General features: G+C 39.0%; 1 protein-coding gene across 4 annotated transcripts in view; it reads right to left on the reverse strand.

Annotated features, from left to right (window-relative positions):
• Positions 1-14,299, reverse strand: part of CAST (calpastatin) — a 98,875-nt gene that overhangs the window by 74,139 nt on the left and 10,437 nt on the right. For 3 of the 4 annotated variants that reach the window (XM_067569262.1, XM_067569264.1, XM_067569263.1), the window contains exons 2-3: positions 12,639-12,704; positions 1,445-1,516 (exon numbers count right to left, since the gene is read on the reverse strand). In XM_067569262.1, coding sequence (XP_067425363.1) covers positions 1,445-1,516; positions 12,639-12,704 — 138 coding nt within the window. The remainder of the gene's footprint in view (positions 1-1,444; positions 1,517-12,638; positions 12,705-14,299) is intronic. The other variant, XM_067569265.1, reaches the window with a different exon arrangement.

Raw genomic sequence — 14,299 nt, forward strand, 5'->3', positions numbered from 1 at the left:
AGGAAGTGTCCTGGACCTGTCAAGCTTCCTGAAATCAGTAGTCCCTAATTCTGTTTATGAATGTGCCATGAACAGAAATGAAAGGGGGGTTTAAAAGAGGTTTTCCATGTACTGTTTTGCTTTTATTTCATGCTATAAACAACTAATTATTTTCTCTTGCACTCACTATTGTTTTTCTTAGTCCTACACATCTTTATAGTCTACATACTTGGCGTGCAGCCCTGGGCCCCACTACGTTTTGCCATTGACTTCAGTAGGGCCAGGATTTAACCCATACATGGGAGACCTCCAACCAACACAGGTGCTGCACAAAATGCTATATTAGTGGCACTTCTCTCAGACTCAAAACTGAATTAAAAGCCCTGGCATACTATTAGTAGGCACTGGCATTCTGCCACCTAAACGTGCCTGCAATTCCAGTTTAATATGCGTATTCTTCATTTCTTGTCCTAAACTGAAATGTTATTGAGCAGCTGCTTTTCACCCCAGAGTGGTGGGTGAAATTATATTATACATCCTTTATCTAACTAACAGAGGTGCAGTGAAGTTTAATTCATTGCTTGCACAATGCTTTGAGGTCCTCAGTTAGAAACAAAAAACTGAAGTGTTGTTGTAGTGAAGTAACAAGTATAATTTAGCTACCACACCCACTTGCTCTGGAAGTGGAACTTTTATTTCACTTAATATAAAGTATATTAACTCATATAGTGTTTTTTCTTAGATACCTTAACATTTATGACCTCATAGCTTTAACAGACTTTTACTTGCCTTAATCTTTAATTTTTAATTTTTTTTAAGTAGGACACTCAGTTCATTTAGAGATTCCCTTTGATGTCAATGGATCAAGACCTTAATGTCCGAGTTGATTTTTGTTAATGAAGTTAAGAAAACTACCTAAATATACATTTCCAAAGTAGATTTATCTATTCAAGCAAATCATTGCATTTCAGTAGACAACACAGGCAGATGAGTTATGTCAGAGTTTATTTCTGAAAATACTATTTCTACACACATTCTGAGCCTCAGAGTGAGAGATTTCACTCCAGAGGAGGAACATATGACTACATTTCTGCTTTGGACACTGTATATTATATCTACAGTTTGCTAGGACCCATATTCTCAAAACGTGAAAAAGGTATTTTAGGCACCTAATTCACACTGAAATCATGGATTTCAAATAACCTAAATGCCTTTTAGGATTTGGGCCTAAGCCACAGGGAATACATTTTAAAAACCCCCAAAACAGAAAACATTAGGATAAACAGCTTAATTCCACAGATTCCAAAATTTGAAATAGCCATTTTCAAAACTAACCCAAAAATGCATTTTTATAAAAGCATAAAGTTAAACCTCCAGTCTACACTTAGGTTTATTATAACTCTCACTGATGCAAGTATTGTTAATTCCTAGAGCAAGTTTATCATCTTTGAAAAATTCAAGTTACCTTAATGGTGGGAGCAGCTTCACTTGTCTTTGTTCTGGGAGGCTGACTGGCACTAGTGGTTGCAGGTTTCTTCTGTGAAATAAAAGCAAAAATACAGAAGAAAGGGGGGGGAAAAAAACAATGTCAGAAATAAATTACTGGTAAAGCTGAGAAAAATACTGCATTTAAAAAAAATAGGATTCTCTGAGAGTTCTGTTTTTTGTACCATTTTATGCAAGATAAGTTCATTATATTATTCAGTGTCTGTTTCACAAGCCATCTGAAGCAGTTTTCAGAGTTATAACCTCAGGAACTTATATCCCCAGAGAATCATTTGAGATGGTTTTCTTGTGAGCAGAGTAGTTATTACAGACTGAATTCTTTTGCATACTTCTATAAATCATATATAAATCTATGCTATTTCCTAAACTGTATGTGCTCATTTTAGTTAACAATGAAGCCAAATGTAATCATCTGTATCTCATGATGCCCCAAGAAGACAAACTGCTGTAATTCAGATTGTTTTGTTTCTTAATTTAAAATAAATAAATAAATCATGTTTACACAGTGCAAGCTTGAAAAATTTATCTTTTGGTTTTTTTTAAACCTGCATCAGCAACGTGCCCTTATTCCTTCACATCATATTTAGATTATGCCACAGAAATTATACTGGAGGAAATCATCTTCATAACAAAAAAAAAAAACTTATAATAGCATCTGTGGAACAGTATTGTGGATGTCAAGACAGGTAAACTATTGCTGCATATGAACAATGTGGTGCAACATGCAGAGAGGGAGAAATGAGGCAAAGAGGCGCGCACCCGCACAAATACTGAAAGGTAGATCTGAGGGCTTTCCAATTAAGCAAATGTGTATGCAGATGGAAGAAAAACACAGCAAGTAATTCATTTCTGTATGACTCCAGTTTCATGCCAGTGTAACTCCACTGATACTAATGGAGTTACATTGGTATACAAATGGAGTGATGTGAAAAAATCAGGAGTGGCTGAAAAAATCAACCTTGAGCAGTGAATGCAAAGAAATGCTGGATTTTTGCAAAAAGCAGATAGAGAAAACCTACTCAGAGACAGAAGACCTTTCTCAAGTAAGTGAACTCCCGAGATTTTACAGCTGAATACTTTGGATAATCCCCTAAACAAAGAAAAGGCTGCAGGCTGCTGGTTCAGAGGCCTGGTAAGTAAATTACTATACAAAATGAAGAAACATCAATATTCAGACCATCAGATATAAGGGACTGTGACAGATTAGTAGCCTCAACCAGGAACAAAAGATCTCATTCATAAAGATAAGTGCCACATCATGTTCTTTCCCTATGACTTTAGCTCCAAAACAAAATATGAATGGAGAGAATTTCTCCCACACAAATGAAGTTTGAAATTACAAAGACTGAAGCAGCCATTCTGAAGCCAAACTCCAGTCAGTGAACACACGCACTTTACACCACTTAAGTGTGGCCCAGCAGTACATTTTCTGAGATGTGTGTTCAGGAGGAAATTGATAGTATTTTTTCCCCAAAGGTTTCAGGCTTAGATTTATCATAATGAGAGAAATGAAAACAATGAAACAGAGTATCATGTGCCAAAACCAATAATACTGTTAGTGTATGTGTGTTGAATGCACACCTGGGTAATTAAGAAAATATTGGCAATTAAAGCTATATGGGACAATGTTACTTATGGCAAGGTGAGGCTTGTCTTCTATATGAGAAGTCCTCCTTGTATATGGCACACAGGACAAGTTAACTCGTACTGCAAGATGGTGGACTTCTAGTAGCAACTGAAAGAGTTTTTCTCTGCATGTAACATATTCCTTCCTTACCCATACTTAACTATGGGAAAAGATGGAAGCTGAGTATCTCTGAAAGGAGCATAAACTACTTGTAGAACTAAAGTCCACCGATTCAACTTTTAGATAGGCTGCCTTGTCTAAACAGAATTGGAAATAACTTGTTGTTAGACATGTAGCTGAACTATACTTGCATTGTATAATTTTGATTCTGAAAAAATTCAAAAAAGTGTTAGTTTTAAACAAATGAATTTTAAACAAATGTAGTTTCCTAAAGTTGGCATAATCTTGACTTCTAACTGCACTGCTAAAGGAATATAACTTCTGCCTATTTCCTCTCACTTGTATCCAGAGGTTGACCCAAATCACAACCTTTCAACCTGTACCTGAAATTTTCAATACTGAAGTGTGTTCAGGCCATACATTTTGGTGTGGACTCCCTATCTGCTTCCAACACACTTAAGAATAGGCAAATTGATAACTTTACACTACTATTTTCATTGTAGAGAAGTTCACATCTGATCACGCTAATGACCTTAGCAAAATAATGACATTATGTATCTTCCCCATCTTATCCCCAATAAAAATCCTTCCGGGTGCATTAGCTACATAGCTTTCAAAAATAAATAAATAAAGCAAACAAGCAATGCTATCCACATCTTATTCCCTTCAGCCCTTCGTAGTAGCAGAAGGAAAAGTATTATTTGTGTGACAGTCCCAGCCTGCGAAGCTAGAGAAACAGTACTCCTGGGGTGGTGCTCAAATCAGATTTCCCAGACTGCAAACCATGGAGCTAATGAATCAGTCAAAGCCTAGCTTCTTTGTGAAATTAACTACCAGAACTAGAACTAGCAACCCATAGGGACTAATGTGTCAGTGGATCGAAGGTGTGGCATACACCTACTGATAAACGGCTCATCTTCATTATGGCAGTTAAATAGTTTAAAAAACTATTTTCATAATGGAATGCTAATTTTCCCATGTTTAATTAATGTAAGTGAACCCATAATGCACATTTCTTCAATGTAAGCACTATATTTATTTACTGGGTTCTTCCCAGTGCAGAAATTCAATGTAATTTGGCTGCTGAAAATACTGATAAATATTCAAAATTCCTGGATCACATGAGCATACAGTCTTGATGAAATACTCAATGAGAATGTATCCAGTTTGGTTGTTTCTACAGAAAAGAAAAATGGAAACAGTACACAAAGAAAGATGTGCAATCCTGGTCCTAGACTAGCCTGCAATACTTCCAAGTAATATTTCAGCCCTAGTCTTTATACAGAAATCTGTCTCCGCTGACTGCCCCGGACCTTTGTTCTAAATTGTTGAAACGCTATCCCCTTATTTTCTATTTGTTCTCGTGGAGTAAGAACTCTCACATTCTAGAGCAACTTGTGTTAAATACAGCCAGAATAATGCTACTTCTGTCTTCATTTTTCAACTACTGGCTACATCTCAGCTGTGAAAAGCCAAAATAGAAGAGGAAAACAACAAAATAACATTTTGTAAGCCTCTAAGTGTAGGGCAGTGGTTCTCAACCCATGGCTGCTTGCGGTCCAATCAGCAAACAGCTGCGGCTCATGTGATATTCTCAGGGCCACACAGGTAGTATATATATTGTGTGGATGAGGCCCACATAACACATAGAAAGTTGTATATGTGGCCCACAATGGTAAATAAATTTAGAACTGCTGCTCTAAGGGTATGTCGAGACAGCAATTAAGCACACAGGATTGGCCAAAGTCAGCTGACTTGAGCTTATGGGGCTGTAAAATTGCTGTGTAGGTGTTTGGGCTCAGGTTAGAGGCCAAACTCTGGGACCCTGCAAGGAGGGAGAGTCCCAGACCCTGTGCTCCAGCCCAAGCCCAAACATCTGCACAGCAATTTTAGAAGCCCGATTTCACTGACTGGGCCAGCTGAGGCCATGCCATAGGTCTCTTATTCCAGTTTAGATGTACCCTTAGTAAAGAAATTCTGCTATTGTATTTATACTAGGTGCTACTAGAGCAATAATTTCCTCCTTTAACCACTAGATGTCACCTGAACTGCAGCATCAGGTAGATTAATTAATATTTCCATCCTTCTTAGCTAGACATTTTTAAGTGATCTTATTTATATTATTTTTCTGTACATATTTTATTAAATATAAAATACCATGGCCATCTATATCACTATAGAAATAACAATCGTCTTCTAAAAGCCTGAACTTTTAATTTACTGTATTAAAAAAAGAAAAGGATGCAGTGAAACTAATGGAAATTATGACTTAATTCTTTCAATATTGTACTATCACATTAACAGCCCACATATTAAGTAATCTAAACTTCAGTATCAGTAAATTAAGCAATCACTAGGGAAAAATACTGTTCTAACATCTGCATAGCCTATTGATTCTATGCTTATAAAAAGAACTAAGTAGCGAAGCAGAGATTTTTAGTTTTAAAGAACTTACTTATAAATTAAACAAAATAATAATTACAAAATCCATTTTGATATACTAAAAGAACAGATATACTGTACAAAGGCCCCAAATCTACAAACACTTAAACACATGCATAACCTTACTCATGTAAATAGTCCCAACTCAATGGGACAGCTCACATTCATAAAGATAATTTCAAGCATAAGTGTTTACAGGATCAGTGCCTTGCCAGACACTTAACAAATTGCTTCCAGTCACATTATGGTTGCACAAATTTGTTAAATACCCCCAAGGAAAACCTGAACTTAATATTTTCAACAAACCAATTTTAAAGGTAAATCACTTTTTAACCCCCGTTAACCTTAGTGTCCTTTCAAAACAAACACCATTCCCTAATTTTCTCATTTTAAACTGAATTGTGGAATTAATAACTCATTAAAATTAGCAGCAGGTATTTTGCTTAAACTTCTTGAAAACCTAGCACTAGACTGTAAACTTTGCAGGGCAGGGACTACCTCTTGCTATATGTAGTGTCTAGCACAATGGAACCACCTTATCAGCTGGGGCCTCTGGTTGCTGCTGTAATGCAATCCTGCTCACTTTAATACATTTGTTAGGTGCTCAGATACCATGGTGAGGGACAGATTAGATCTTTGGATAGGGGCATTAGTTTGTGTGAGATTTCACTCTATATAATAAAATGGATTTAGCCTTTTCCAAAATGTGTAGTTAATTATACAAAGTAAATCAACCCATGTGAATCAACTCCATACACAACAGAAGCACCTGAAAAAAAAAAAAAAAAAAGCTATGTACAGATGTTAACCAGGCAATAATACAGGAGATGTGATCTGTTTGCATCAACATCATGAATTATGCAATGTGATTAAGTACTAACATGTATGTCAATCTGAAATGATGCAATGTCAGATTTACTTATTTTATTTATTTATTTATTTATTAAAAACATCCCAACACCAATTTTCTTTTTACCATCTTAGGATAAGAAATGGTGCTGAATAGTCTCACTGACTTCAATAGGTATTGAACACTTCCACAGCATCAGGCTCTCAAAGGGACACTGTCCGTTTCAATTTCTTAAAATTCACTGTATAGTAAGTCAGTTTAAGTACCTTAAAAAGCATTAACTTTTAAATTCTTTTATAAATCTGTGTATAAGGGATTTTCAATGGAGTTATGTGCAATCTGCTCCTGTGTACACAAGATTGGAATCAACATTCTGATTATTGTGATTAGAGATTGGGAAACCAATAACAGCCACATGAAACATATTACCTCTATTCTTGGTATTTTTCTTGAGTTCCTACCACAATAAAAAGCCACTGATTTCCTTCACCAGATGCAACTTTCTAATCAGACCTTTAATCCTGACACAGATTTTTTTTAAGAGAATTCCCTGATGAATTCAGTTGAAAGATCTCAAAAGAGTGGCATGATATGGCCTTCTATTACTATATGTATATTGAACTTTCTTCTTCTGAAATATTAGACTAGCTGCATTTTATCCTAAATGTTGTGGTCAAGCATCCTATGTATTGATTTTTACAACGTTTTTTAAAACAAAAACAACCTTCCATCAAAACATCAACCGGGTAACTGATTTTGACAAATGTACAACTATTCTTAGGAATGCTTTGATAATTTGAATGACTGCATAAGTTTACCTAACATGGGGGATCCAGAAGTAAAGGATATTTGTAATACTGTATATTCAGCCAAACTGCATCAACTATATTTCTTGCACACACAACTGTACATGAGCAGCTATAATATGACCCTAAGAACCTGATTCGGTAAGGCAGACTAACCAGTGAAGTGCATGCACCTGACTTGCCTTGCCTTTTGATGCCCTCCATTTAGCACTAACAGGAGTTACACATGGTGGCCAGCCATTCCAGGGCACATATACAAAGAGGAATAGAGTGGGCACACTCCCTCTGTGCCCAATATAGCTTTGGGAAGCCCACTGGTTGCAGCAGGGATCAAGCAAAAGTTCCAGGCACTGCAGGTTTCCTTCCCAACTGTCCTCCTCTTCACAAACAGCCACAGGACAGAGGACGCTGCTGTGAGTGCAGATTCTACCTGGAGGGAAGGGAGAAAAGGAGCAAGATAGCAGGTGCTGGTGGAGAAGGGGTTGCTGAGACAGACAGACAGACAGACAGACAGACAGAGTAGGTACGGGCTGGTGAGGAGGCAGGAGAGAAAGAAGGCTGCTCTGCACCATTTTCTTCAATGACAAGAAAATAGCACCGCAGAATGGATATCCTTGCATCTTGATGCTGGCCTCATCTGCTTGCTGTCCCTGCTTCAGTTAGCTCCTTAGCTACCTGTGGAACTATGCCTAGCTCAGTCGCCTCAACCTGGTAAGACACATTGGGGAAAAAAGTGTAAATGAAGAGTAGTCACAATCTTGAGCTGCTGTCTAAACTACATGCGTAGCACAGCACAGGAAAGAAGTTCAGGGAAGAAATCCTGGCCTCACTGACATCAGTGGCAAAATTCCAATTGACTTCAAGGGAGTCAGCCTTGAATTTTAAGCTCCAAAGACACATGGCTCTTCCATTTAAAGAACTGTTTGGATTTTTAAGTTATTTAGTGTGGTCTTAAACATTTATAATGCAATCACACAGATATTTCCTACTGTTTTAAAAAACTTCTAAGTTCTGGGACCACAACAAACTCTGGTAGAGACCTGATAAAATTAGCAGCAAAGAGACCTAAGCTCTCTTCCTCATGCTGAATGTGTATATTTCAGCCGGTATCTGTATACGTGCAGTCATGGATTAACTACATAAGCACTCTACAATGATTACCTATATCCCATACCTACAATATCATTAAAATAATTATCTTCAAACTGCAGGCTATAAACTCCCGCCACTAGCACAAAAAAGTCATGGAATAAAAGGTTAGAAATGAAAAAGTCTTACAGAGTCATCTACTCTACCTCCTCACTTATGTGGGATTATTCCTGACCAATTGCTTTCTACAATACATTTGCTATGTTTTTTCTAATCTCGTTTTCAGTGTCCCTAAAGAAAGGTCTTCCATCAATTTCCTTGCCGATTATTTTAATAGAGAGTTTAATAGAGTTCACCGTCAGATTTTCCTGATATTCAGGCTAAACTGTCCCTTCCTTAATTTTATTTAATAATTACTATTAAACCCTCTACTAGTCTAAATAATTCCTCTCTCTTTGGTATTAATATTCCCCAGAAGTTTCCAAGCAGACTCACATCCCCTCACAACTATTACTTAGCTAAATTACACGTATGTGATTTTTAAAAATTCTTCTTTCAACATAAATCAATTCCTCAAGACTCCTAATCGTTTGCACTGTGCTTCTCTGTATTTGGCATTGTCTTTCTGATAATGAGATAGCCAGAACCAAACAAAAATATTCTAGATGTGTCTGACTAACATTCCTGCTCCATGATATGAAGCCTCTGCATGGGCAGCCCACAAAATGCACTGGCCTTTTTTACTGAAATATAGCATTGTAAACTAGTCTGCAGTCTATTATTGCTCAGAAGTCTCTGAAACATTCACTGGAACAAGAAACATGGAATTTAGTACATATATTATGGATTATTAGTTCCACTTTTTATTTTTTAATTTGCAGAAATCCAGAGGTACTGGTTATCGATACTAGAACTAAAGTTGTTTAGCAGGTTCAGTAAAATAATATGCAGTCCTTGACATTTTAGTCATTGGCAAGAGAGAAAAAATATGAATGATTCTGTAGTCCGGTGGTGAGGGCACCAACCTGGGAGGTAGGAGATCCAGGGTCCAGTCCCCCTGCTCCAATCATTCTTTCATTATTTATCCAGAGTGCAACAGCTTCAACAGGAGAGACTGAGGGAGCCCCACACCACAATATCTCATAGGTCAGGGGTTAGAGCACTCTGTGAGAGATGGGAGACCTTGTTATCCTCTCTCTCTCTCAGGCAGAAAAGGGAAACTAAGGAGGGAATCCCACATCTCAGGTGAGTGCTCTGACCATTGCGCTAAGAGCTATAAAGTGGGCAGCAGCAGTGGCACCAGCACCATGAGGAATGAGGCAGGCATCCAACTCACTCCTTCAAAAAGCAGTTTAGGTGCCTATGCTGCCTGACTTCAGCCGTTGGTTCCTGTTGTGGATCTCTAGGAGACTCCCTGCAGCCCTGACTTAAGTGCCCATCTCCGAGACAGAGGCGGGGCTTAGCACATACCCCTCTGGTCAGAATCTCCTATCAGCTAGTTTACGCTGCTCCCCCGCAGTGTCTTGGCTTTTGTGGATTGCATTCCAAAGTGCCTCTCTATCCACATTCACTGTATAGGGTGCCTAACTTGCCTTTGTGGATCCCAGTACCGTTCATGTGATTTTCTAGGCACCTCAAAGTTAGGTGCTGTGACACTCACTGTTGCAACACACGAAGTCCCTGGATCCCAGCCTAAATTCTCAGAAGGTATGCACCCAACAGACTTAGGATCCAAAACCTGCACAATGTTTCCTCAGAATAAGACGTCTAATAATAGCCTTCTTCAGAGTCTAGCAAGCTAGGAATAGATCTTTTCAGCAGGCACCCAGAAACAGGAACACCAAAATTCAAATTGCAGGCTCTCAATTCCCATAATTACCACAAAGAGGTCATTTTTTCTAAATTAAGAGTAAGAGGTCAGTTGGGGAATTTGGCATCAAGCTGAAAAGATGTGCTCAGCTCACTAAGGAGGTGGAAGGATATTGTGTAGGAAAAACATAAACTAACATATATTTTGCAATGAGTTATTTTTTAGATAGTAGCTTTTCCTGTATAGAAAGTATTAGATGTTCCTGTTCCTTCTGCTGTTTCTCATATCTCTTTCTTTTAAATTAAGCAGTAGCTTTGAGTGTCAAACATTGTAATAAACTTATCTATGAATCTCTCTATTTTGTTATTTTTACTTACCAGCTACAAAGGAATCAAGAACCAGAAAGAAGACTGATTCGAACACTGATTAGCATTTGTCAACATTAGTCTGGTACACTTAATGCAGAGGATCAGGGAGACAACACTTTGCCCTAGGTTGTTTATACAAAGTAGGCATTTAATAACCCCATAAACAAATTTAAATTAGCCTCCAGAGAAAACCCCATAAACTGATCCTGACCTGTCTTGCCTTGGATGTCACAAGCACATCCTCTTTTCCCTAGACCTCAGGTTCATTGAGCTAAGTAAAATATGCACCCAGATGGAGCTGAAGCAAGTATTTACAAATGGAAATGCAGAAGTAGCTATACTATATTCTGGGAAGTGGAAGTTATAACTTTACGGCGAGGTGTACATGCTTGCTGAGCCAGATCTTAACAATGAGCTGCTGTACATTCTTAAAGCGGATGAGTTCAAGCAAGAGCTTAGCTAGAGATTCTGATGGAGACAATGCTCACTTATGCTTCAGCCTCTTGGACAAAAAAATCTCTCTAACAATATGGCACCCATTCAAAATTAGTATGTCATTTATATAGTTAATTTCCATTCTGACGCATTTATTTCTTCAACAAGTTATTATGGAATGTATATATCACCTCCCTTCTGTAGCAGGAGCACTGACACTAGAACAGAGCACCCTCTTCTTACAAATCAGACTGTTTTAATCTTAACGTTTTTCCTCTTTTAGGGTTGGCTCTTGTGTTGTACAACTGTAATGACACTTTTGATCACTTCTTTGCATAGACAAATGTTCATGGTCATAAACCCTTTTGAGTTGTAAACCAAAATATTCTTACAAGTTAAAAAACACAAAAAGAAAAAGAAAATCTGAGATAACCCAAAGCACACTAAACTGTTTAGCTTAGGCAGCATAGCACTGGCTACGTATGACTCATATGTTCTAGTCCTTACAAGTTTTGGGGATTTGAACATTAATTTACCATTATTCAAGTAGGCTGGAAAAACTTGGGCATGGAAAGGAGTGTGCAAACAGAATCAGAGAGGGTGTATTATAGCAACCATTGTTCCTTCAGGCAGCATCATATTTAATCATCTGGGTAAAACCTCAGCTTAATTAAAAGAGAAGACCTCATGTTACAGGCAAATAGCCATTTATCTGGGAAGTGTCATAGGCATCACTGAGATTTAACCAACACGATTCCTCAGTTTTCAGATCTTTTGAATTAATAGAAAGGTACAGGATGTTTGTTACAAAATGTTTGGTATTACATGAATTTCATTGGGAGAAGTATTTGGTGTGTCCCAGAAGACTAGTTAAATAGAAGTTTAAAAATATGTCTGTGTAAAAGCGCCCTAACAAGCATTCCCCAAATAATCAGCATTCAGAGTACTTTTATAAACATACTTATTCAAATCCACAGATAATCTGCCCAGCATGTGCAGCATCCTCCACACAGAAGCCTGGTTTGGTTGCTGTGCCGCTTTCAGCTCCTCCACAGCTGCCTGTGACACTACCAATCACAGACACAAAGTGCCTACTGATGGTTAATGCTGTTCCAAACAACATTGGCTTCCATGGATTTTTCTAAATTAAATGGAGCAAAACATGCCACACTCAGTGGCAGAGCCAGGATTGTGCAACAGGATTTCTTGGCTCCTGGCCATGAGCTCAGTCTTGGAGTCCTGTCTGGACTGCTGAATTACAAATACCAATTCCAGATAAAGTAGCATTTATAGAGATAGGGTGCCTTCTAAAATAATACAAGGACCCTGATTCTCCACCCGTGCCAACATACATATCTGAAGTGACAGGGGAATCAGAGCAGACCTCTTTTCACATAAAATTCAACACCACAAAATAGAGTTATAATTTTTTTGGAAAATAAAAGTTATTAGTGAACACCATCAGTCAATTGTCTTCAAATTACTACTTTGCTGTCTAAAAACAAACAATCCTAAAAATATTATAGAATGAATAGATATTCTGTGCTATATAATTGTACATGCTGGAACTCATTTTAATATAATACAGTGCTTTGCATTTATTTACCTCTGCGGCTTCTGATCCTTTTTTATCTCCTGGTTTAGAAGATGCTCCACTTTTCTTGTCACCATGCTGTAAGAATAAAAAAAAGTCAGTTACATTAATAACTAAATCATATACCGCATTTTCTATATAGAGGGAATCTCAAATGCCTTACAGATAGTACATGTAGGGACCACATCATTCACTGTAATGAAGCTCAATAGCAGGAAGCATAACAAATAATGGTAGGTAACCATTTTTTCTTCTTCTTCAAGTGCTTGCTCATGTTGATTCCAAGTAGGTGTCTCCCAAGCTGACCATAGGAGGAGGGCTCGGAGGTCACAGAATTGCTGACTGAAGCACTGCTCTGCCAAATGCTGCATCGTCCCTGGCTTGTTGAGTAATGGCATAATATGAGGTGAAAGTGTGGATCGATGACCTGCTGTAGGGCATGCACCAGGAGCACTGCCGAGGAGGCCTGTGCCAGGGCTGGTACCTTTGCAGGTCCTAATGCAGGATGTGATCCATGATGAAATCCTCTAGAACTACACCGGGACACCTTTCATCCTGTCTGCTACTGCGACAAAAAGTTGATTGAATATACAGAATGGTCTTGTCCTTTCGATGTAGAATGCCACTGCCCGCCTGACATCTAGGAAACGGTGGCTTTGTTCCTTGCTATTGGCATGTGGTTTAGGGAAGAACATTGGGGGGAAGATGTCCTGGGTTGTGTGGAATTGGGATACCACCTTATGGAGGAAGGCTGGATGAGGGCACAACTGGACCTTGTCCTTACAGAACACTGTGCATGGGGGTTCAGATGTCAGGGCCTTGAGCTCAGACATCCTCCTGGCTGAGGTTATTGCAACCAGGAATGCCACCTTCCACAAGAGGTAAAGGAGCGAGCATGTTGCTAAGGGCTCGAAGCAGGGGCCCCACCAGCCTGGAGAGCACTAGACTGAGGTCCCAGGTCAAAATTTGGATGGCAAACTTGGAGGTAAAGCTTATCCAGGCTCTTGAGAAAACAAGTTACCATCAGACTGGCAAAGACTGATTGACCATCCACCCCGGGATGGAACGCAGAGATCACTGCTAGCTGCACTTTTAGGGACGATACTGCCAAACTTAGCTGTTTCAAGTGCAGCAGATAGTCCAAGATGGAGGGTACTGATGCTTGTACTGGAGGGGTGCCCTTCTGCATTATCCAAATCAAGAATCTCTTCCATGTGGCTAAGTATGTAGCCCTCGTGGATGGTTTCCTGTTGCAGAGGAGGAGCTCTCTAACAGGCTCCAAGCATGTCGACTCTATAGGGTTTAGTCATGAAACTCCTATGCTGTGAGGTAGAGGGATTCTAGGTTGGGATGCTGGAGGCGGCTGTGGTCCTGGGTGATTAGGTCCGGCACCAATGGAAGGGTGATTGGGATGGTCACTGACATTTCCAGCAGCATTGTGTACTAGTGCTGAAGAGGCCAAGCTGGAGCTTTCTCTCTTGACCTTGAGCAAGATCTTGTGCACGGAGCGGGAAGCGTGGGAACGCACAGAACAGGCATTCTGTCCACAGCACGATCAATCCCGGGCTGTGATTCAGGAATGAGCAGAACAGCTGACATTTCCTGTTGAGCTGTGTTGCGAACAGATCTACCTGAAGAACTCCCCACCATCGGAAAACACAGTCCACGATGTC

Source organism: Emydura macquarii, unplaced genomic scaffold (genome assembly GCF_026122565.2).
Source record: "Emydura macquarii macquarii isolate MOO-44397 ecotype Brisbane River unplaced genomic scaffold, CSIRO-AGI_Emac_v2 contig_2897, whole genome shotgun sequence".
NCBI lineage: Eukaryota > Metazoa > Chordata > Testudines > Chelidae > Emydura > Emydura macquarii.